Here is a 22,559-nt window from a genome sequence, read left to right as displayed (position 1 = left end):
CTCTGCGCTTCATTTAAGCCGTTCCTTCCACCTAGGATGCCCTAACCTTCCCCATTCCTCCCCAAGTCTCTTACTCATTCTTCAATACACAGCGAGGGTTAAACTGGGTCAGAGTGACAAACAGGTTTTATCCTGTGTGATATTTCTCAACTATTGGTGGTGGCCATGTCAATACTGGGAGACAAAGACAGCCGGGGATAGAAACAGCCGGGGAGAAGGAGGAGGGAGGGGCCTCGTGGGAGGGGCCTCGTGGGAGGAGCCTCGTGGGAGGAGCCTCGTGGGAGGAATACTGTGATGAACAGGAGGCGGGTCACAAATGCCACATAGTTGCTGTCTTTGAATTAAAGGATTTTTAAACAAGTCACTTCAACAGGGCACATCTCGGTTTCTTCACCTGTAAAATGGATCATCTCGCGCTTACTGAGGAGCAAAAATGAGATGACATCTTCCTTTACAGCTCAAGCAAGTACCTGCCATATGCTCAGAAAATGCTGGTTCCCTTCTCCCTCTTTCCCTTGCCTCCGTCTCACTGGGAGAGGTGGAGGAGTCCTGAAAATCAGGATCAGAGTAAAAATAATGTGACATTTAAAGGATGCATCCATCAGGCTGATCATCTCCCTGCAAGTGTTGATGTTGAATCCATCGAATTTGATGTCTGTTCCTAAATATTTAAATAGAAAAGAGGGGAGGGAATCAGGACCATTTGAAGGCAGGGGAAATAATCTCCCTGGTAGGAAGCCACCAAGGACGCCAGCCAGAGTACGGAGCCAGGTGTGAGCGCCACAAAAAGGAGAGAGCATGGCGGCAGTCCCCTGGGCAGGGCCCCCTGGGGGTGGCACAGGTGGGCACTGGCATCGGGGTTCAGTGTCTGAACCTCAGCTTTGCTACTCACAAGCCACCGGGACTTCAGCAAACTAATATCTCTGAGCTTTGGTTTCTTTCTGCATCAATAAGAACAGTACTTGCCCCCAAAGCTAATTGGGGCTAAAATGAGATAATGGAAGTGAACTTCCTAGCATAGTGCTTGGTATATGGCAAGTTCTTAATAAACCAGCTAACTTTTTATTGGCTAGGTACTGTTCTAAGCATTGTGCTTCTACTCCTCCAAATAACCCCATGTGGTAGATACTTTCATCCCTATTTTATAGACAAGGAAACTGAGGCCCAGAGAGGTTAAATAATTTGCTCAAGATCACACGACCCAGGCAGAGCTGGGATTTAAACGCAGGCCACCCGTCTGCATAGCCCAAGCTTTCAACCATGACACACAGCCCTCGAACGGCAGCCGTTATCCTTACTGCTAAATTGCAGGTATCTCCTGAGAGCTACAGCCATCCCTGGCTCCATACTCACCTTGCCCACACCTGAGAGTCCCTGGCTCCATACTCACCTTGCCCACACCTGAGAGCCAAGGCAGGAAGGAACCAAAGGCCCTGCAAATCCTCCCTTCTTCCCTGGGCTCTTTCTCTGCAAGGCAGGAGGGAGAGCTGGAGCAGGGCGGGGTGTCTCTGAGCCTGCGCCTGGGCTCTGAGCCCTGGGGAGCTGCTCGGCCCCAGGTGGGCACACACCCGGCCTTGCCCCTCCATCCTGCATGCTCACCCCCTGTCCTGTTGCCATGGGTGAACATGCCCATCACTCAACCAGGCGGAAGCCTGACCCTGGCCCATTCCTGGGCCCAACAAGAAGCCAGTTCCGTGCCAGCTTACATGGGGCTGCGGTTCAGAGGGAAGGAGCAAGGCTTTCCTCAACCTGGGTGCAGCTTGATCCTCTGACAGCCCCCGGGGCTTGCTAAAGTCTAAAGACGGAGAACTGTCACGACCTAGGACAGTCAGAATCCTCCCCTCCACACGCTTTCCCCAGGGATGCACTACAGAACAAGATCTTCAAGCTGCGCAGTTTCCCACTGTAGCAAAGTTATTAATTTGGCGGGAAAATTTCACTTACTCTCAGCCCAACTTCTTTCCTCCCAAGACTCAGGACTCTTTCCTGCAGGGCCGGTTGGCCCCAGCACCAGCCCCGCCTTCATCCTGCCCAGCACCCCTCCCGCTCCAGCCTCTCCCACCTGCTGGATGCTCCATCAGCCCAGAGGGAATCAGGGCCCCGGGCCAGAGGCCAAAGGCCCCTTGTCCCCATCTGCAGTGCCCCTGGCCCAGTGCCTGCACCCATCCTTACCCCACCCCCACCCCAGCATCTGTCTTAGGCTCCCAGACTTCCTGAAAAGCCCCAAGGAAGAACTTACATTTGGAAAACACCTCATTCAGAGCCGTCTTGAGCTCATTGACACTGATCTCAGAATCCTAGAAAGAGGAACCCAAATGCAAATCACGTCAGGCCCTGACAAGCGTTTCAAGACATTAAGTTCATGTAGAGTCAGACACCAGGTCCACTGACTCTATGATTTTAAAAGGCTGCGACATCTTTAAAAAACTCCAATTCACAGTTTCTCTGGGGCCCCCATAGCCGGGTGGGAAGTGTATATTAATGGCGTGAGCGGGGTACACCTTCTGCAGAAGGCTGCACACGGTGCCTGCTGCCTCTCTCTGGGCTTGTCTAACCCAAGACCAAGACATGGCAAGAAGCAATAATAGGAGGCAGTGCTGACAGGTCACACGCCTGATGTGGGACATCCTCAAACCCTCACAACAGCTCTGCACCCATGTTAGAGTTAAGGAAACTGTGATTGCTAAACACCACATACATTCACCATGTAATCGTCATTTCCATGTGATGTAACTGCTGGGGGTTCACAGCCACCAGTGGCAGAAACCTAAGACTGTCTCACCCCAAAGTGCCCGCTTTCCTCACTGCACCTATGGGAGTTGCTATTTCACGCATAGCCCATCTCAAACTGGAAGTAGAAATTTAGGGGAGTAGGATTTCCCACGTGCATTTGGGATAAACACTGAGCCAGTAGGACGGTTCGTCCCTTAACTCTGAGCTGGAGGGCAGACCTCGGGCAGGACGATGAATGAGGCTCAGAGAAGGGATGCTGGACTGAGATCTGGGTTCCAGTCGTGACTCCGTCCCTTACTCTCCATGCGACCTTAGCCAAGTCACTTCCTCTGGCGAGGTGTGGTCTCATCACTTGTCCCCATGGGGCCCCACTTCTCCCCGCCTCCACCAGCCAGGCCCAGGCTATTCTACCAGAAACCAGGGAGGTGGGAGCTGCACAGGGAAGCCTTGCCTGTGAGCACAGCTGGCCTCATTCAAGCACGGCACGGTCAGTCCCAATAATAAGACCTGGGGACGCTCTGAAAAGCCTCCAGGCCAAGAATGGGATGTTGAGATCTTGGCCTATCCCTCACCGGGCCTTGTGCCCCAGCAAGCTCCCTAACTCTCTGTGCCTGACCCTTCACCCGCAGAGCAGGGACAGTGACCAATACTGTCCCACCAGGCCGGAGAGAAAAGATAAGGTACGTGAAAAACTATACAAATAGGAACTTTTACTTTGTTATCAATCTTGATGTTCTAAATAAAATATGGTCCCTTGGCAGCTAAGGCAACAAGGTTTTGTTAGCAAAAACACTGGTCTGAGCGCCCATCTAAAACACAGATTGACTCATGTTTGCAAAGCTTTTTTTAATGGCTATATAAAGGAATTTTGTTCCCAGGTTTTATCTTCTGCAAGGATTCTGATGTATTTTCTTCTATGCTATCCTTCAATCTAGAAAGTGGCTCTGAGCTTCCCTGCAAGGTGGAGAGCATTGTTTTTACCTTCTGTTATGGACTGAGTGTTTGTGTCCCCAAAAATTCATATGTTGAAATCCAATCCCCAATGTCATAGTATTAGGAGGAGAGACTTTTGGGAGGTGATTAGGTCATGAGGGTGAAGCTCTTTTTTTGTGGTATGCGGGCCTCTCACTGTTGTGGCCTCTCCCGTTGTGGCCATGGCTTACGGGCCCAGCCCCTCCGCGGCATGTGGGATCTTCCCAGACCGGGGCACGAACCCGTGTCCCCTGCATCAGCAGGCGGACTCTCAACCACTGCGTCACCAGGGAAGCCCAAGGGTGAAGCCCTTTTGAGTGGGATTAATGCCCTTATAAAAGGAACCCCAGACAGATCCCTCACCCTCTTTCCACCTTGTGAGGACACAGCGAGACTTCAACAGTCTGCAAGCTAGAGGAAGGCCCTCCCCAGAATCCAACCATGCCTGATCTCAGACTTCCAGCCTCCAGAACTGTGAGAAACAAATTTCTGTTTATTCTGTTTCATACGCTTCCCAGCAGTACATTGTTATGGCCGCCCAAGATGACGGATGCCTTCCAAGGCCCTTTGGCAAACCTTATTATCCTTCAAAGAGCAGTGCGTTCACTGTATCTGTGGGGCCAGTTTTGACACTTGCAGTCCTGAGTCTGCTCTGACTTATGGCCTCACAGGACTGGAATCACAATAAACTAAGTCAGCAGGACAGGGAGGGAAGAAGCAGGGGGCACACCAGTATCTTCCCCTGGCTCCATGTGCCCCTGAGCGGTGCCGGCACCTGGGCCAACTTGAATTCCGCAGCCCAAGCTCCGCTGGTGTCCCTGAGGGCAGGCAGGGTGGCGGGCCGGTGAACAGTAATCCCAGGCCAGGTTAACTGAGCCGCCTGCCACCTGGGCTGAGCGATTCCTCTCACCTCTGAAGGATATTGATATAGGGAAGTTTTGCCTCCCCGCTTTTTATAAAGTCAGGGCTCTGATCCAACAGGGCCAGTTTACACACAGAAAGGCTTTTGGTAGGATCTGGAGATTCGGATTTTCTGTTTTCTCAAAAAGCAGTCAACACAGCAAGAAAAATGGCCTTGGTCCCAAGATTCCTCTCCCCAGCAGTGCAGGAAAGGCCTCTCAGGTTTAAGACAGGAAAGTGGCAACAGACAGAGTTGGGGGACCGGAGACCTGCGGCCTCATCGTTTATACTCACGGAGATGCGAGGGGAAAGACTCAGGTGAGCTGAGCTTTCCAGAACACTCTCCTGCCTGTCTGGGAGCTTGTCTATGCCCTGTACTCACCTTTCCTGCAAGCTTCTCAAACAGGCTCCAGAGCTGGCCGTCTTCTTGTCCACCTCATTGGGGTGTGGCTAAAAGGCAGGGCAATTGCAAAGTTAAGATGGGACCCGTTGAGGAGAATGAAAGACAAAGATTTAAAATTCATTCGCTCGTCATTCACTACATCTGTCGCATATCTGTCGTGTGTCGGACACTGGGTGGATGGGGGCACATGACAGTAAACAGGAGAGGTCCAAGGTCCTGGCCCCAGGAGCTCTCCATCCAGCAAGGTCCAGGGGTCTAGGGGCTTCCTTTATCAGCGATGTGAGGAAGTGATCCCCACCAAACCTGAATTTCTGATTTCAACCCTGAATCACTTTCAGAGATCGGTGGCGACACTGACAGCAGAGAATCTCGGTCTGGGTCTGTGGGCTCCTAAAAGAGATTCACTGATGACCTTCAAGGGGTCTGTGAACTTCAGGTATTGCATGAAAATTGGGAGTAACATTAACATGTGTTTTCTTAGCTTTCACCAGATTCTGAAATAGCAACATGATTAACAAGGAGTTAAAAGTCACAGCCTAGTGGAAACAGCAGAACTGGAAGCCAGAAGACAGGAGTTCAAACACCCCACTGACCAATTACGAAACTCCATCTCAGGGCTCTGACATCCATTTCCTGAAGTCCAGTATTAAATTAACTAGGCTTGTTACATGGGGTCATTTGAGAATCAAATGAGAACTAATGTGTGTCAAAGTCCTTCGAAAATTGCTAATCGTTATATGAATGACTGTCTAGAGACTTTCTGATATGACCACGGGCTCTTTGCAAAATGGAATGACTGTCATCACCAGACAGAAAAGTTACAAGTTTCCCAGATGTCTTGAAGAGTTTCAGAAAACCAAGTCAATTTCTTCCAAAACCATCACTCAGGAAAGTACAAAAGGCCTGATCTGGCCCAATGATACTGTACTATTAAGAGTAGCAGCGGTAGTAATAGTACTTACCTTTGTTGAGCACTTACTACCTGTCAGGTACTATACATAGATTGGTTCATTCAATACTCATGAGTGCTCTATGAGATTGGTCTCATTGCTATCCACATTTCACAGATGGAGAAACTGAGGTTTAAAAGTGTTAAGTAGCAGGCCAAGATTACACAGCTGGTACATGGTGGAGGCAGGATTCAAAGTCAAGCTTGTGCGCTGTTTCACCAGCCACCAGTCTGACCCCCAGAGCAGCTGCTCTCAGCACCCTACTGCAACTCAGCCTCGCCAGGGCTCTGCTTCCTCGTCGATAACACAGGGGTTTTAATGCCTATCATACTGTTTACATTTATGAGGAGTAAATCCAAAAATACATCTAAAGTTTTTAGAAGAAATGATAAATACTTCTCATCACACATGTATGATTTTAAAGTGGTCTTGTAGAATAAAAGCTTTTTATCATCCATGTAATAAAATATACGATAACCTGAATCTAGTGTGAAGTCTACAGATTCTGAACATAGAGTAATATTCTATTATTCTGGGGGAAAATAAGTATGAACTGGAAAGAAAGGAAGGAAGGAAGGGAAGGAGGGAGGGAGGGGGGAAGAAAGAGAGAGGAAGAGGGACTTCCCTGGCAGTCCAGTGATTAAGTCTTCACCTTCCAATGCAGGGGGTGGAGGTTTGATCCCTGGTCAGGGAGCTAAGATCCCACATGCCTCGTGGCCAAAAAACCGAAACATAAAACAGAAGCAGTATTGTAACAAATTCAATAAAGACTTTAAAAATGGTCCACATCAAAAAAAAATCTCTAAAAAAAGGAAGAAATAGACTAGAGCTATACATTTCAATAAGGATAAATCTCAGGGCTGCGGATTGGGCTGGCTGCTCAGACCCACCTTCTCCAGCTCTACAGCACCGGCCTTAATATTCCTGGCCTTCCAGTTCTACTGTTCTCCCTCAGGGACTGGGAAGGTCCTGGCTATAGAAGTCAACTGCAGTAATAGGGAGGATTCTATTAAAGCAACTGTATGGCCTTCTTACCTAGGAATCATGCAGACATTCAAATACGGTACTTATAAAAATGACACGTTATACATGAACACGTGCAGTATCAAAGCATATTAAAAGTTCAAGTCCCCCTTGGAAGGGGGGGCGGCGGGATGAATTGGGAGATTGCTATTGACATTTGTACACTACTATGTATAAAATAGATAATGAATGAGAACCTACTGCATAGCACAGGGAACTTTATTCAGTGCTCTGTGGTGACCTAAATGGAAGGAAATACAAAAAAGAGGGGTTATATGTATATGTATTGTTGATTCTCTTTGCTGTACAGCAGAAACTAACACAACATTGTAAAGCAGCTATACTCCAATAAAAATTTATTTTAAAAAAGTGAAAGAAAAAAGGGACACGGGCACAAACGGGTGCATAGCAGGTACTTCACCACTAGGGGATGTCATTGCACATGGGAGTTTCTGGATACCAGGAAGAAAGATGCTTTTAAATGATGGCATACATGGTCTGGCAAACGGTACTTCAGTTCGTTCACTCCTTCAAAAAAATATTTACTGGACACCCGGCACATGTTGGGAACTGTTCTGTATCTGTGTCTGAGATGTAGTGGTGAACAAGACATGGTCCTTGCTCTCAAGGACCTTAACGTAGTGGAATTATCTGTTGCTTTGAGAAAATATACATGAAAACGCTTTGGAAATGGGAAGGCAACCTGGCAAAAACAGGTATTATTTTACTGTTGTCATATTACATGTTGACAGCATCTTTGCAACACTTCTCTAGTGTGTTTGTTCAATTGCTTTCTTTTTTCCCTCCCCCATTCCAAGCAGGCCCTTTAAATGTCCAGCTGTCCAAGTCTTGGAGATTTCTGGAGGGAGGAAAACAGAAGTTCTTGAAGGCAAGGGCAATGGCTCTTCCTGTCTCCTATAAAGTCTTAAGTCCCCTGAATATATTATCCCTGTGGCGTGTGTGTGTGTGTGTGTGTGTGCGTGTGTGTGTGTGTGTCGGGGGAGGGGTACCTTAAAGAGAAAAGGCCAAGTTTCCCTGAGACCAAGAAGATGTTGGCTGTTCCCAGGGCCCTGAAATATGGGAACCCTTGTATGGCTCCATACATGATACTCTGGGGACCTCAAGGGACAGTTGTCCCCTAGGCCTGGCGACTCCTAGTTTACCAAAGATTCTAAGCCGCAGACCTAGTACAGAAGCCCAAGAGCTGCCTGAAGGAACCTATGAGCTGAGACAGTGGGCATCTCAAGGGAGAACAGTGAGGACCCGTGACTGGTACAGACTTCCTGTTGTTTCAGAAAACGCCAAGACCATGGGAGGTGGAGACGGTGCACCCCAACAATGACTGAGATTGAACTCCTGAAATGGGGGGTTAGTAAGTGTTTGGGTTTTTTTTTTTTTGCTGTTGTTGTTGTTGTTGTTTTTGCTGTACGCAGGCCTCTCACTGTTGGGGCCTAATGACTGAGATTGAACTCCTGAAATGGGGGGTTAGTAAGTGTTTGGGTTTTTTTTTTTTTTGCTGTTGTTGTTGTTGCTGTTTTTGCTGTACGCGGGCCTCTCACTGTTGTGGCCTCTCCCGTTGCGGAGCACAGGCTCCGGACGCGCAGGTTCAGCGGCCACGGCTCACGGGCCCAGCCGCTCCGCGGCATGTGGGATCTTCCCGGACCGGGGCACGAACCCGTGTCCCCTGCATTGGCAGGTGGACTCTCAACCACTGTGCCACCAGGGAAGCCCAGTAAGTTTTTTTTATTAAAGTGTAGTGATTTACAATATTGTGTTAGTTTCTGGTGTACAGAAAAGTGATTCAAATATATATATTCAGAGTATGAGGAAGAATATATGTATATATTTTCTTTCTCATATTCTTTTCCATTATGGTTTATTACAAGATATTGAGTATAGTTATACTAGGTCTTTGTTGTTTACCTATTTTATATATTGTGGTGTGTATCTGTTAATCCCAAACTCCTAATTTATCCTTCCCCCTCCTTTCTCCTTTGGTAACCATATATTTGTTTTCTATGTCTGTGAGTCTGTTTCTATTTTGTAAATAAGTTCATTTGTATCATTTTTTTAGATTCTACATATAAGTGATGTCATATTATATTTGTCTTTGTCTGACTTACTTCACTTAGTGTGATAATCTCTAGGTCCATCCATGTTTCTGCAAATGGCACTATTTCATTCTTTTTTATGGTTGAGTAATATTTCATCATCATATATACCACATCTTCTTTATCTATTCATCTGTTGATGGAGACTTGAGTTGCTTCCATGTCTGGGCTATTGGAAATAGTGCTGCTATGAACATTGTGGTTGCACGTGTCTTTTCAAATTAAGGTTTTCTCTGGATATGTGGCCAGGAGTGGGATTGCAGGATCACATGGTAGCTCTATTTTTAGTTTTTTTAAGGAACCTCCATACTGTTCTCCATAGTAGCTGTACCAATTTACATTCCCATCAACAGTGTAGGAGGGTTCTCTTTTCTCCATGCCGTCTCCAGCGTTTATTATTTGTAGAATTTCTGATGATGGTAGAGTCAGTTTTAAGTTGATTTAGCAGGGAAAAAAAAGGGGGAGAGGGGGAAGGATAGTTCTTCCCACCTGAATTGTGGACTCAGATCCACACCCTCCACACTGGCACACTGGCCTTTCTAACACACTTGGGACCGCTAGGAGGAGCAGCTACTGTGAGAGACAAGGCCTGGGGGGCAGGGAAGAGGCTGAGCTGGCATCTACCTGCAATGGGGAAGGGGAAGGGGGCAGGAGGGAGAGCTCTGACCATCTGGGACCACCCAGCGGCAGAAGCACAGAAAGGGCCTCTGGTGTCAGGAACTGCAGGTGACTCAAGGCAGGGGCCGCTACTGACCATTAGCTTAACTACTGGGCACCAAGTCCAGTTCAGAGACTAATGGGAATGAGAAGGAACAGACAATGGGGCACATGTTTTCTATCTAATAGACTCACGGCATAACTGCCCCGCCCCCAGGGCAAGATGGGTCCATCTTTGGCACCTCCCCATGCATCTGCAGAAATAAGAGCTTAAAGATTTGATATATGCCAAATAATACCACTACCCCTCACAAAACAGCCACACTCAACCTGCTGCCTCTGTGCACCGCATCTGAGAAACAGGGCAGGGAGGGAGGGGTAGAGGGAGGGAGGCAGGTGAACCCACAGACTCTGTGCATTTCTTCCTCCAAAGTCTGCTCTGAAATGACCTCCCCCACGGAGCCTCCCAAAGGAGGTGCTCACTCCAGCACCCTCAGACTACATTCACACAGGCTTAGATCCATTGCTGGCGTGAGCTGCCCTTCATCTTTTTCCTTATGCTTCTGTCATTTGTCTAAAAGACTGGATGGAAGTCTGTCTAAGAGCAGGGACTAGATCTCTTTCTCCCATCGCCTTCTCCATCCTACCCAGAAGTGCTCAAGCTCACAGCAAGTGCTCTGAGGATCCACCTGTCCGAATGTGGGGGACACTCAGACTCCCCCTACGGGGTAGGAATGTGTTACAAAGCCTGGGTTCCGGGTGCTGCGTCTATCTCATCTTCATCAGGAAGAGCCAGGACCTAGAAAATGTTGTGGCCCTGATGAATAAAGTTATCATCCTCAATATATAAAGAGCAGTTATGAATCAATAAGAAATCCCAAATGACTGCTATGCATCAGTGTCAGAGCTTGGCATACTAAAATGCGGCATACCTCATGTGGGTTTCCAGGTACTACATCCCCAATTTCCCTAAAACACAAAGAAAGAAAAAAACAACTATGAGTAAGTCAAACATACAGCTAATGGCTAGGTTCTTTTAGGAAGTTTTTAACTCTGCTGAGGGATTGGATTCCTACGCAAGACCTTCAGTTCCTACTAGCACCAAACTGCATAAACTGAACCAGGTCCCCTCCCTTCACCTCCCCAACCGCCCCCCACCCTGAGTTTTTCACCAGAGACAAGAACTGCCAAGTTCAGTGGGCACCCCATGGAATCTAGAATGTTCCCACTGGTGGATCACTCTTCTGGGGAATTCTCTCCCCACCTTGCCCCAGTTACTATTCTCATCTTCCCCTAGGAACCCAGCTATGTGAATCCCTGTTGAAATGGTGTCTGAGGGATGAGCCACCAAGCCCACAGCCCACGTGTCCACGCGCGCGCGTACGTGGTTTACGTGGTGCAGTGTGGTGCGTGTGTGTGTGTGTGTATGGCATGTGTGTGTGTGATGTATATGTATGGTGTGTGTGTGGTGTGTGTGGTGGATGGGGGGGTTTATACAATGTGTGGGGTCTGTGTATGTGGTATTTATGTGTGCGTGTGTGTGTGACATGTGGAATGTGTGTGGTGTATATGTGTGTGCTATGTATGTGTTATGTATGTGTGGTGTGTGTGATGTGTGTGTATGGTATGTGTAATGTATATCAGGTGTGTGTGGTCTGTTTGTGGTGTGTGTGTGGTAATATGTGGTCTGTGTTTATGTACGGCGTGTGTGTTGTGGGTATGTGTAGTATGTGTGGTGTGTGTATGTCTGTGGTGTGTGTGGTGTGTATATGTATGTGGTGTGTGTGAGATGTGTGTGGTGTGTGTGTGGTGTGTATGTCTGTGCTATGTGTATGTCTGGTGTGTGTGTTGTATGTGCAGTGTGTATGTCTGTGGTGTCTGTATGTGTTGTATGTTGTATAGTATGTGTTGCATGTTGTGTGTGTGTGTGTGTTGTGGATGTGTATGGTATACGTCTGTGTTGTGTGTGTGATCTGTGTATGTGGTGTGTGTATGTGTTGTATGTTGTGTAGTATGTGTTGTGTGTCATGTGTGTGTGTGTGTTGTGTATGGTATACGTCTGTGTTGTGTGTGTGTGTTGTATGTTGTGTAGTATGTGTTGTGTGTCGTGTGTGTATGTATGTGTTGTGGATGTGTGTGGTATACATCTGTGTTGTGTGTGTGTATGTCTGTGGTGTGTGTGTGTGTGGTGTGTGTAAGGGAAGAGGCGGTGCTCTCATCTAGATCCTCCTCTATGCAGTGCCCATCCCCGCTGCGAGGAAAATGCTCTAACCAGGCTGTTACTGGTGCCTTTTCTCTCTAGCCTTGACCTTTTTTAAGGAAAACTCCCCCATGTCCTACAGACCAACGTGTAGGGGCAGTAGCGGGACACCTAGAGAAGGACCCTTGAGATCTATGGTGTTCTACAAATTTCTTCTGGGAGCCGGGGGTAGGTCCCGCACAGTGACAGGGCCTGCACCTGCGCGGAGCCAGGTCCCTCTGTCACCCCCGCCACCCCAGAGGGAAAGAACACGCCCAGGGCCTTGGCCTTCTTCTCCGAGAACACCCTCAGGCAGAGGTCGCCGTCCTTGAAGGGCCCGAAGGTGGACGGCACCGCCGCGTACTCCCCAGGGGGCAGCTGCACACGTGCCGAAACCTCGTGCAGGTTGACGTAGGTACTGGAGCAGGCGGAAGGCTGGCAGCCCAGGAAGAAGACCTGGCCCAGGTGCTCATCCGTGTGGCTCTCCAGCTGTGCAAAGCAACAGTCAGGGTCAATGTCTTGTGAAATCCTGGAAGATGAAGGCCCCAGAGTTGGGTTTTATCGCACTAATTTAGGGACGGTTGATTTTTAACCCCGGGCTGAGAATCAGGAAGCCTTGGATTCTGTCGTGAGCTCACCATGTCCCATCATCAAATGTGTTCAGAGCACCTCTGGGTGCCCGGCCCAGGTTGAGGCACTGACCTTGGCCAGACCCCTTGCCCTCTTCCCGCGTAAACGAAGGATTGGACAGCAGGTGTGCTCAGCTTCTCTCTGGATACTTGTCCTCATGAATCATCCCTCATTGAATCCAACAGACTCTCACTCTGCAGCTGTACCTGGGGGTGTGGCACTGAGCTCCCCAATACAGGCCTGTGGCTAAAATCCTGGTTCCCAAGCAACAGCAGCCAGGAGGGCCTGCTCACCTTGGCCTGGCTTGGAAAATTGCTCTGCGAGGTAACCAGGGTGATCAGATTTGGGGGAGGGGGTGGGGCAGGGAGGCAGACAGAGGGGGTGGCCACCCTGAGGGAGGCCTGGCCCTCCTGGGAGGGGGAAGATGCTCCCCAAGACCCATCGGTTTGTTGGAGGGAGAGGGAGGTTGTGGTCATATGCCACGGGCTAATTAGTGGCTACAGAGTGCTTTGGAAACACTGTTGCCGGTGTTATTACTGCTGTGATTAAGCCTCCCCATTGCACTGTACCTTCATGACCAGTCTTCATCAAGATGCCTGTGACAGAGCGCAGGTGCTGGTAAGCTGCGAGGGCTGTGACTTCTGTGTGACCCAGAGCTGGACTGCCCACCCCAGGGTAGACAGTGTCTATTCAGGGTCACCCGACCCTCTTTGCATCACAGCGGGACCCCCAGCCTGCCCCTGCTGACCTGGGCACTAGAGCAGCCACAGCCTTGGGATCCCCCCCACCAGAAGTTTTCTACTCTGGGCAGAATGCTGGGGGCATGGCCAGCAAGGCCTTGGCTGAGTGCAAGTGTTAAGGGGCTAAATGTCATTCTTGCCCTCCCTGATGACTGCGAGGGGAGGAAACAGGCAACCAGCAGGGGAAAAGGAGAAGTGTGGGGTGGGAGGTGGGAAGGGAATGGGGCAAACTGAGTTCTAGCAGGAACCCAGGGGCAGGACACATTGCAGAAGCCTCACCTGGGAGGCCAGAGTGGGAGGTGGAGAGCACGGAGGCAGGAGCTGGGGCCCCTCTGTCCTACTGGGGACTCCACACAGGCATGTGCCACCAGGGCCCTGGCCTGGCCCAGCCACGAGTGTGTGGGCCCAGGGTCAGCGTGAGCACCACTGGGGTGCTGGTTGAAAGTGCAGGTCCTCGGGCCCCAAGCCAGACCTGCGGAATCAGAGACTCTGGGGCTGAGGCCCAGCAGCCTGTGCTTTCACAAGCCCCCAGGCCTTGGAACCAAAGAGCCACCGGCACTTGCAGAGCACAGGCTCCACAGCGATGCACGGAGAGCACCGGGAGATGCTCCTGGAGGCTCCACTGTGTGTGCAGAGGACCTCGCTCTCATAGACGGGCCACTTCTGATGGGAGCCACCATCCATCAGACTTAATGCACGTTTGAATTTAAATGCTTTTGAGTAGTGAAGAGGGGCATGCTCTAAATCATCCATTCGCTCTTGTCTGTTGCCTCCATAACCAATAATATGCATCTGAGAGCCATCAGGCAGGGTAGACCAGTGATCGGCAGCCTTGGAAGAAGGCATAGGCTGGAACCTGTGAACTTGGGCCTCATTGGCACATGCTACCAGGTGGCCAAGGCTGAGAACCCCGGGGGAGCAGGGATTAGCACAGCAGGGCAAATGTACCCCTACATCATTTGAGTAATAGACTCCGGCTGGGGTAGCCCCAGACAGAACAAGTGGTTCCTAACCTTGGCCGTACATTGGAATCACCCCAGAGATTCTGCCGTAATTGGTCTGGGCATGGAGATGTCTAAGAGCTTCCAGGTGTCCCTAGCGTGCAGCCAAGGAGAGACTCACTGGGCTGGGACGAGCTGGGACCTGACTGTGTGCCAGCTGCATGGATGAGGCAGTCTCACAGCACCCCACCAGCCCCTGCCCACGAGGTCACCGGGATAGCTGGGTGAGGCCTGGGACCGTAGCAGGAAACCCCAGATGTAAGTACGACCCTGATGACATGCCTCTCTAACCCAGCTGTAAATCACTGAGGAGATGCAGGAAAAGCTGGGAGCCAAAAAGATAAAGTTGGTGCTTCCTTCTCTGGGCCCTTATTTCTGTCGGCTAGATAAACAGGAGCCTAAGTGAGCTACAGTCATCTTGTTTGTATCAGACCACCAGGCACACAAGGGGCACAGGTCACCACTGTCCCCTTCCTGGCGGGTGGGACCCAAGTGTCTTTACCAGCTCTCTCAGGGTTAGCAGCTCACCGGATCCTGTGGGAGTCGGTTTGTGGGAGAACCGGCTTCCATCAGAGGAAGCACATGCCACTGGGTGCCCATCACGAAGGCAGCCCAGCTGTTCCTTACCAAGGAGGACATCTCCGTCAGTGTTCGCATATCTCTTTGGGGACCTACAGGGCAGGAGACAAGAGCATGTCACCTGAGGGTGCCGTGGGCCTCCCTTTGTGCCTTCGTGTCCCTCCCCACATCTGGCCCACAGGCTGTGCAGTCCTGGGCCACTGGGAGGAATTCTGTGCTAAAGCAAGAGTCATTAGCATTTCTGAAACTGGAAAGTCATTGGTGAATTTTCAAGGCCATCTGTGGACTACTGAGCCCTAGAAATCCGAAAGGAAAAAGAAGGTTCTCCTTTATTTTCACATTGTATAATCTACCAGGACCCCAAATGTTTGAGGAGGACTAACCTTGGGGGTTAAAGGAGAACTAACATCTTACAGACCTAGAGACCTGGCCTCCAGATCAAGGGCTTGGCCAGAAAGGGGTCTCACTCAACTGGAGACATAATTTAATCACCACTGGCTACAGGGATTGGTCCAGGAATAGGCACGTGACCCAAGCTGAGTCCAACACAGACTCCTCTCGGATTTTCAAATTGGAACTAAGGGAAGGGGCCCCCTTGTTTTATGTGGGTGATATTAGAGAGACTGTGCAGAAAGCCAGACCAGGAAGATGGCATTGACACCAGAGGGGAGATGTGAAGAGAAAGGGTCCTGACAGCAGGCACGTCCCCTGTCCTAAGCATCCCTGTCCTTCCCTGGGTTTGGTGACATGAGCTGGTAAATTCCTTTTTCACTAGTCTAGGTAGAGTTAGGTCCTATTATTTGCAAATGAAAATGGTGATGCCCACAGGAGATCTCAGATGCAGAGTGGGAGTCCTCCCATGCCAGAGAAGGCTCTGAAGAGGGTTCAATCCCCCCTTGTCCTTTTCCCACCTTTGCCCCTCCCAAGCAGGCTCTTTTGACCAGAAGAGTAGCAAGGGCATTGTCTGTGGCTTAGGTCTGTGGGCAGCTGCCAACTCTGAGGGAAAAAAATTAGGGAAAATTTGGATGAGCTGGCATCCTTACTCTGGAGCCCCCGTTTATAACTGGCAGCAGAGGTAGAAAAGTCTGCAGTCACTGTCACTCCTCTAAGTTTGCATCTAAAGCTAAAATCCCGCATGTAGAGGCCCCGGCTGTCTGGGAGAGCAGAGGTCCTCGGGGGATCTGCCTCCCAACAGCCTTCACCCCCTGGGCAGGGACTCTCAACCACCTCGGCTGTCTTTGCATTCACCCCGCCCACCGCCGCAGGCGATATGCTCTGAATCCACTGCCAAGAGGCCCCAGGCAGGAACTGAGCAAGCCAGCCAGCCAGGCCTCAGGTGGCACAAGTCCCCAGCCGCAGCATCCAGACAGGAGCGCAGGCCAGCATTGCCCACTGATGGATGGAAAGGGACAGTCACCTTTGAAATGCAAGATATCCTGAATGCAAATGACAGGTCTGCGTGGCAGGAGCCTGTTGTCACAGCAGGAAAGATTACAGGGGAGAGAGCGGGCCGGACGAGCAGGGCTTTTTAGCCTTTGGGGGTTTCTGGCTGTTCCTCAGTCACTGTCAGTTTTCCCACCTCAAACAAGACTCCAGTTTGCAGACAGTTAAAGCCAGAAGAGGCAGTTCCAGGGGTCAGAGAATGGTACCCCCTGCAATCCCTACATGGCCTCTCTCCAACACCAGGTACTTTCTACAAGCCCAGGCACAGACACTCCCTACAGGGCTGTACACCTTCCTCACCCTAACGTTAAAGTGGCTGTGTTCACAGATGTCATGCTCTAATTTATATGCCTCTGGCTGTAAGAGGAAGGTCCACGGATCACATACATGGGGTTATTTTATAAGCAGCTGTAAACTAATGTCTGAAAACTTGACATGCCGTATATATTATTTACGAGAGCAAATGCCATGCCCACAAAGCTATTTCCGTGTGTTAGCTTACGTACCTTTGAAAGAACTCTTTGTTGATCCGGTTATAGAAGGTAGAGCTGGTGGATGAAGAGCTGGTGGCCACAGTCCCCATACAGCCCACCCTTTGGCCACGCCCACCTCCTGCCTGCTCTCCCAAACTGTCACTTCCTCTCCAGCTGTCAAGAAGCACATGATGTCCCCTATGGCTGGAATGTTCTCCCTCGTCCACCTTTGAAATCCAGCTCTTTTTTTTTTTTTTTTCCCATTACACGGGCCTCTCACTGTTGTGGCCTCTCCCGTTGCGGAGCACAGGCTCCGGACGCGCAGGCTCAGCGGCCATGGCTCACGGGCCCAAGCCGCTCCGCGGCACGTAGGATCTTCCCGGACCGGGGCACAAACCCGCGTCCCCTGCATCGGCAGGCGGACTCTCAACCACTGCACCACCAGGGAAGCCCTCCAGCTCATTTTTTGATACCCTGATCAAATTCTTCTCCTCCACGAAGCTATCCCTCTCTGAGGAGACCTCAGCTCACCGTGGTGGTCCCCGTCATTGCAGATCTGACCTGCCCTGTAGTTAGTGGAGTGTGTGTGTGGTTTTCCCCTCTAGATTGTGAGCACCCTGAGGTCGATAACCTTCTGCTCTTCCTCTGGATCTCAGCTTTCAGCACGGCACCTGGCACGTGGCAGATGCGCACTAAAGAATTGTTGAATCGATATGCATAGGGTAAGTGCTTTCTTGGTTTTTTATCCCTATAAGCAAAAAATCTGTTTTGGTCCTACTTACATTCTAGGTGGGGATGGAAGGGATACGCTGGAGTAGAATTGGAGCTTATTTATTTGAAATACTTTTCTCCAGCCATCAAGCAGCAATTATTTGCCAACTCCCATTCCTCCAACACAAAATACACACACATACACACACACACACACTAAACTCTAAAGCTCTAAGTTCCAAAATAAGAGAAAGAAAGGGGCTGGAGGTCACGTGAGCTCGACGATTGCACTTTTCCTTACTGGTTTCTTATTACAGTATTTCTTTCCCATGCACTTATGTATACTGAGATGTTGGGCTTCCAGCCAGCTCTTGGTGTTTCTCATTAGAATTGTATTTTTCCCAAGAAATTCACTTTTGACAAAATTCTATAAAAACAACCACCATGAATCCCTCCGGAATTCGTTATAAAAAGTCTTTGCCTACGTAAAATAAGTGGATTCCAATTTGATCCTGGCTAGACTTGTCAAGACCCAGAGGTCTTGCTTTAACCTACTTGTTAGGCTGTGAAATCTATAGAGGGGTGGTTACAGGGAAAACTGGGGTATGCCTGAGCCCAGAGCCAGCTGTGACCTTCAGTCCAGAGACACTAGAACTGAAAATGACCTGGGGCTCCTTTCACCGCAGCCCACGCCTTGTGTGTCCCAACAAGTGTTTCAAGGTTGCCCAGGGAGAAAGAGGATTTGTCTTTGGCTCCCTTCCCCCACTCTGTGATGTCCTCATACTCCTTGTGTCACCTTCTTGGCTCCTGTCCCCTGAGAAGCCTATACCTGGAGAGAGTCTAATAAGTGTAGTTACACTGAACCCTCAATGACAGACAAAGCTTAATGAATTACACGTCTCAGTGTTAACAGTAGAGATTTAAGCCAGAGGAATGAGTCTCTAATTGTGGAATTCAGGCCTCAGTAAGGCCACTGGGGGAGGCATTTTGGGGAGCAAGGAAAATGCTTGATTAGGGACATCCAAACAGTAAGAAAGATTCGCTTCAATTGCTGGGCAAAATATTCTGACCAAAGACATCAGGCGTGCCGTGACGGCTGACCCCAGCTCCAGAGTACCTTGTAGACAGCATAGCCGATGCTGAGCATGCCCTGTCCCATCCTCTTCTGTCGCCTGCGATTCTTCTGCAGCAGCCCCAGCAGCACCGTGCAGCCGGGTTCACCAATGCTCTCCTCCTGGTGGTCGCCCACCTCGTCCAAACAGATTTTGAACTGGAGATTGGTCCAGTAAGTGGCTAGAAGTCACCCAGGAGATGGTGGTTCCCCCCAGGGGGTGTGAGGAGATCTGGGAAGAATAGAATGAAATAGAGGAAGGAATTTTGATCATCCCAAGGGAAGCATAACTCTGGCCAAACTGTGCCGGGTAAGCAGGCCTTGGCAAGTTTGCTTTACAAGGTGGTCAGCATTTCCTCCTATCTCCCTACCCCACCCACATACCAGCACACACACCCCACAGCATGTGGAAACTTTACACTTGTCCATTTGATCAACCAGGGCCCAGATATACTTGACGGGATATTCAAGGTCCCGTGGTCCCAGGGCTACACTGGGTCCCCCTGGGAAGGAAACTCCAAGTCTTCTGGGGAAATGATTAACATCTCCTTGTTCTCAGACTGTGAAGAACTAACCTGTGAAGATGAACCCATCTCCTGGAGGAAGGAGGTCTCTGGGGGGAAAAGCAGGTCCCTGAAACAGATGAGGACAATTCTAGCAAAATCTAGCTACCAAGGAGGCCTCTCCTGACAGACTATAAGAAGATGACCAACCACTCTTGCCCCCTGGGAAGCCTGTCTGATGGGCCCCCGCTTCAGATCACAGCCCAAAACAGCCATGATTGCTGATCCTCTGTCCATTGATCCAGGGGCCCCACTAGATGGCTCAGCGTGGCAGCCAGCGATGAGGGACACTCCCTCAAAAGTGCGTCATTTAGGGCTTCCCTGGTGGCGCAGTGGTTGAGAGTCGGCTTGCCGATTCAGGGGACACGGGTTCGTGCCCCAGTCCGGGAGGATCCCGCATGCCGCGGAGCAGCTGGGCCCGTGGGCCATGGCTGCTGAGTTTCTTCATATAAAAAAAAAAAAAAAAAAAAAAAAGTACGTCATTTAATAATGCCCAAGGAATAATAATTGGCAATTAAGAAGCATGCCTGCCGTACCACCTATGGATATTTTAAAACACTGCTTCATTTCAAATATGACCTTAAAAAAAAAATCTCTCCAAATAGTGACTCTACAAGCCAAGGCACAGAGAGGGCAAATGGGTCATCCAGGGACACACAGCAATTCTATGACTGACTCAAGTGACAGAGTATGATTGAGGAAGATAGGCTTGGCAGCCATCTCCATGCCAGGGCCTCAGTAATTTCAATAACGATGTGCCCTGGGGGAAGAAAGGGGTGGGGGATGGAGAGAGTGCTTAGATCTTCTAGGTAAGGGTCCAACCTGATACAATAACAGGGCATTCACACGTGACCAAGAGACACTGGTTATTATATTTTCTTAACAATAAAATTACTTATTCAATTCCACTCTCCCAGAACTTCCACTTCCAGATTTTTTTTTTTAACCTAAGGCACAAGGGTGTAGAATTTTTTTTTTTTTTTTGGCGGTACGCGGACCTCTCACTGTTGTGACCTCTCCCGTTGTGGAGCACAGGCTCCGGACGCACAGGCTCAGGGGCCATGGCTCACGGGCCCAGCCGCTTCACGGCATGTCGGATCTTCCCGGACTGGGGCACGAACCCGCGTCCCCTGCATCGGCAGGCGGACTCTCAACCACTGCGCCACCAGGGAAGCCCCTACAAGTGTGTAGATTTTAAAACAAATATCTGTCGATTCCAGAGGAGCCAGAGACAATTCTGTAATCTTCTAAACTTACATCATCACCAAAGGGCAGGAACAGTCCATCTGTCCCAACAGCTAGCTGGCGGCACAGATGGGGTAGCGATTTCATGCAGACAGATACCTTAGGCACCCCTACAATTCCGAGCTCCCAAAATGATCCATGCAAATTTCCTACACATTTTCTAAGAGCTTGCTAATGGTGAGCATATTTTAATTTCTCCCAAATGCAACATCACTGCAATCCCTACACTTTTTGTTTACTCCTTAACAGAGCTGGAAGAGGAAAATGGGTCATAAAGATAACACATCCCATTTGTATAACACTACACCATTTACAAAACACTTCCAAAGGTGGGTATTATCCCTCCACTTTGACGATTGGGAAATTGAAGCTCAGACCAGGGAGACGACCCTCCCAGGGTCCCAGAGCTGTTGCACCGGGCATCTGAGCGACAGTGGCAGGAAAGGACCACCCTCCTTCCATCTCTGCCGTCAGAAATGGGAGCTCGGGTTGGATGGGGATAATGAACAAGAGACCCGGTCAAGACCCAGGACTGCACCCACACGGGATTTTATTCTAATGCTGCTTCCATGCCCTGAGCACAGGTCTGTGATGAGCTCTGTCGTGAGAACAAGGCCCAATGCTTACAAGTCGAAGTCGGTTAACAATGTCAACGTCAGACCAGGAGAGACATGGGGCCTGGGGAGGTGGGGAGTGGAGAGGGTGGGTTTTGCTTTCTTTCATTTCTCCTTAGAGATGTGGGGTTGTTTTTCGGAGTTTCTTCCTCTGGTGCTGGCTCAGCTGATTCAACCTAGGAGGAGCCTATATGTGTAGATACTAGTGGTCTCCCGCGAACAGGGAAGGCTTCCCACCTTTAATAAGATAAGGGCCCGGGTTAGTGCAGAGGCAGCGGTTTGCACCAGACTATCCCCACCAGGGAGGGAGTTCTGATGACGACCAGGGGAGTGGACAGTGGCCATTCGCACACCCTGTGTGTGACTCAGGTGCAAACAAAGCAGAATGGCCGCTCGGATGGATGCGGTCTGCTGATACAGTGATGCCGAACCCGTGTCCCTCTAGCGCACCATTAGCCACTGTCCCAGGGCGCAGTGGGCCGGTTGCCAGCCAGCCGGGCCACATGGGGATGGAGGAAGCCCCAGAGAAAAACAAGAGGCCTTGGTGCAGGGTGACAAGTGCATGGTTAGTACGAAGAACGGCCTTGTGGGGCAGGGGGCAGGTGGATGAAGCAGAGATAGTCTGAACACACAGACGCTGAAGAATGATGTTACCTGAGATCAGGTCCCGGATGAATGGCTGCAAAGCCACCATCCACCACAGCTGACCTGGCCTCCAAGCCCCAGAAAGAAGCTGGGCTGCGAAGAGGTGCCAGGAGCCGGAGAACAGAGTGCAAAGGCACTGTCCCAAGATTAACATATAAGGATGCCCAGCCCTGGGAGGACAAGCCAGAAGGTGAGCACAGCAGCTCCCACCTCACCTGCGTAGTGCTGGCAGCCGCCGGCAGTGGAGCCCCGTATCCAGTACCCATTGGATAGAATCAGGTTCCACTTGTGCACCTCCTCGCTGCTCAGGGAGTCCAGGGGCGGGTTGCAGATCTCTAGCCGAGAGAACAGCCTCAAGAAATCCGAAAAAGACATCCTGGGGCAGAGGGACAGGTGGGCTCTCAGTCAAGACAGCTGGTCTGGAAGAGTGATGGAAGGCGTGCCCCCTGGGCCCAGGACGGACCAAAGGCCGTGGGCTAGCTCGAGTCTTTTCTGCAGCCCACTGTACAAATATGCAGGGGTCATTGACCACATTCCTCACTATTGTTAGCATCTCCATTTTTCTTAGAGAACCCCCTCTCATATCTAACCAACCCCGCAAAGAGACGAAACCATCAACTGGAGAGACCCTGGCAGGTAAATTGAACCAAACCACCATCTCCAAGTTCCCTCCTGTTTACATCTAACTGGTGTTCAAGTTGGAGCCTAGAGATGGCCCCTAAACCACGTCATATTCTTAGCGGCGTCCCTATTATCTTCCTTAGCCCATGAGTGAAGGAAGTTATCTTTTTTTTTTTTTTTTTTTTGGTACACAGG

General features: G+C 50.1%; 1 protein-coding gene across 1 annotated transcript in view; it reads right to left on the bottom strand.

Moving 5' to 3' along the window:
- The window catches only part of LOC112403130 (calpain-8-like), a 45,687-nt gene that overhangs the window by 9,431 nt on the left and 13,697 nt on the right, over positions 1-22,559 (bottom strand). Inside the window, 9 exon segments of the mRNA XM_024750464.1 lie at positions 597-661; positions 2,240-2,297; positions 4,988-5,034; positions 5,037-5,055; positions 10,682-10,718; positions 12,260-12,477; positions 14,888-15,030; positions 18,667-18,858; positions 21,959-22,119. Of these exon segments, the coding sequence (XP_024606232.1) occupies positions 597-661; positions 2,240-2,297; positions 4,988-5,034; positions 5,037-5,055; positions 10,682-10,718; positions 12,260-12,477; positions 14,888-15,030; positions 18,667-18,858; positions 21,959-22,119 (940 nt within the window).

The sequence above is a fragment of the Neophocaena asiaeorientalis genome, unplaced genomic scaffold (assembly GCF_003031525.2).
Source record: "Neophocaena asiaeorientalis asiaeorientalis breed wild unplaced genomic scaffold, Neophocaena_asiaeorientalis_V1.1 scaffold430, whole genome shotgun sequence".
NCBI classification, from domain to species: domain Eukaryota; kingdom Metazoa; phylum Chordata; class Mammalia; order Artiodactyla; family Phocoenidae; genus Neophocaena; species Neophocaena asiaeorientalis.
The sequence above is the reverse complement of the archived record's forward strand: the minus strand, read 5'-3'. Positions and strand labels throughout refer to the sequence as shown.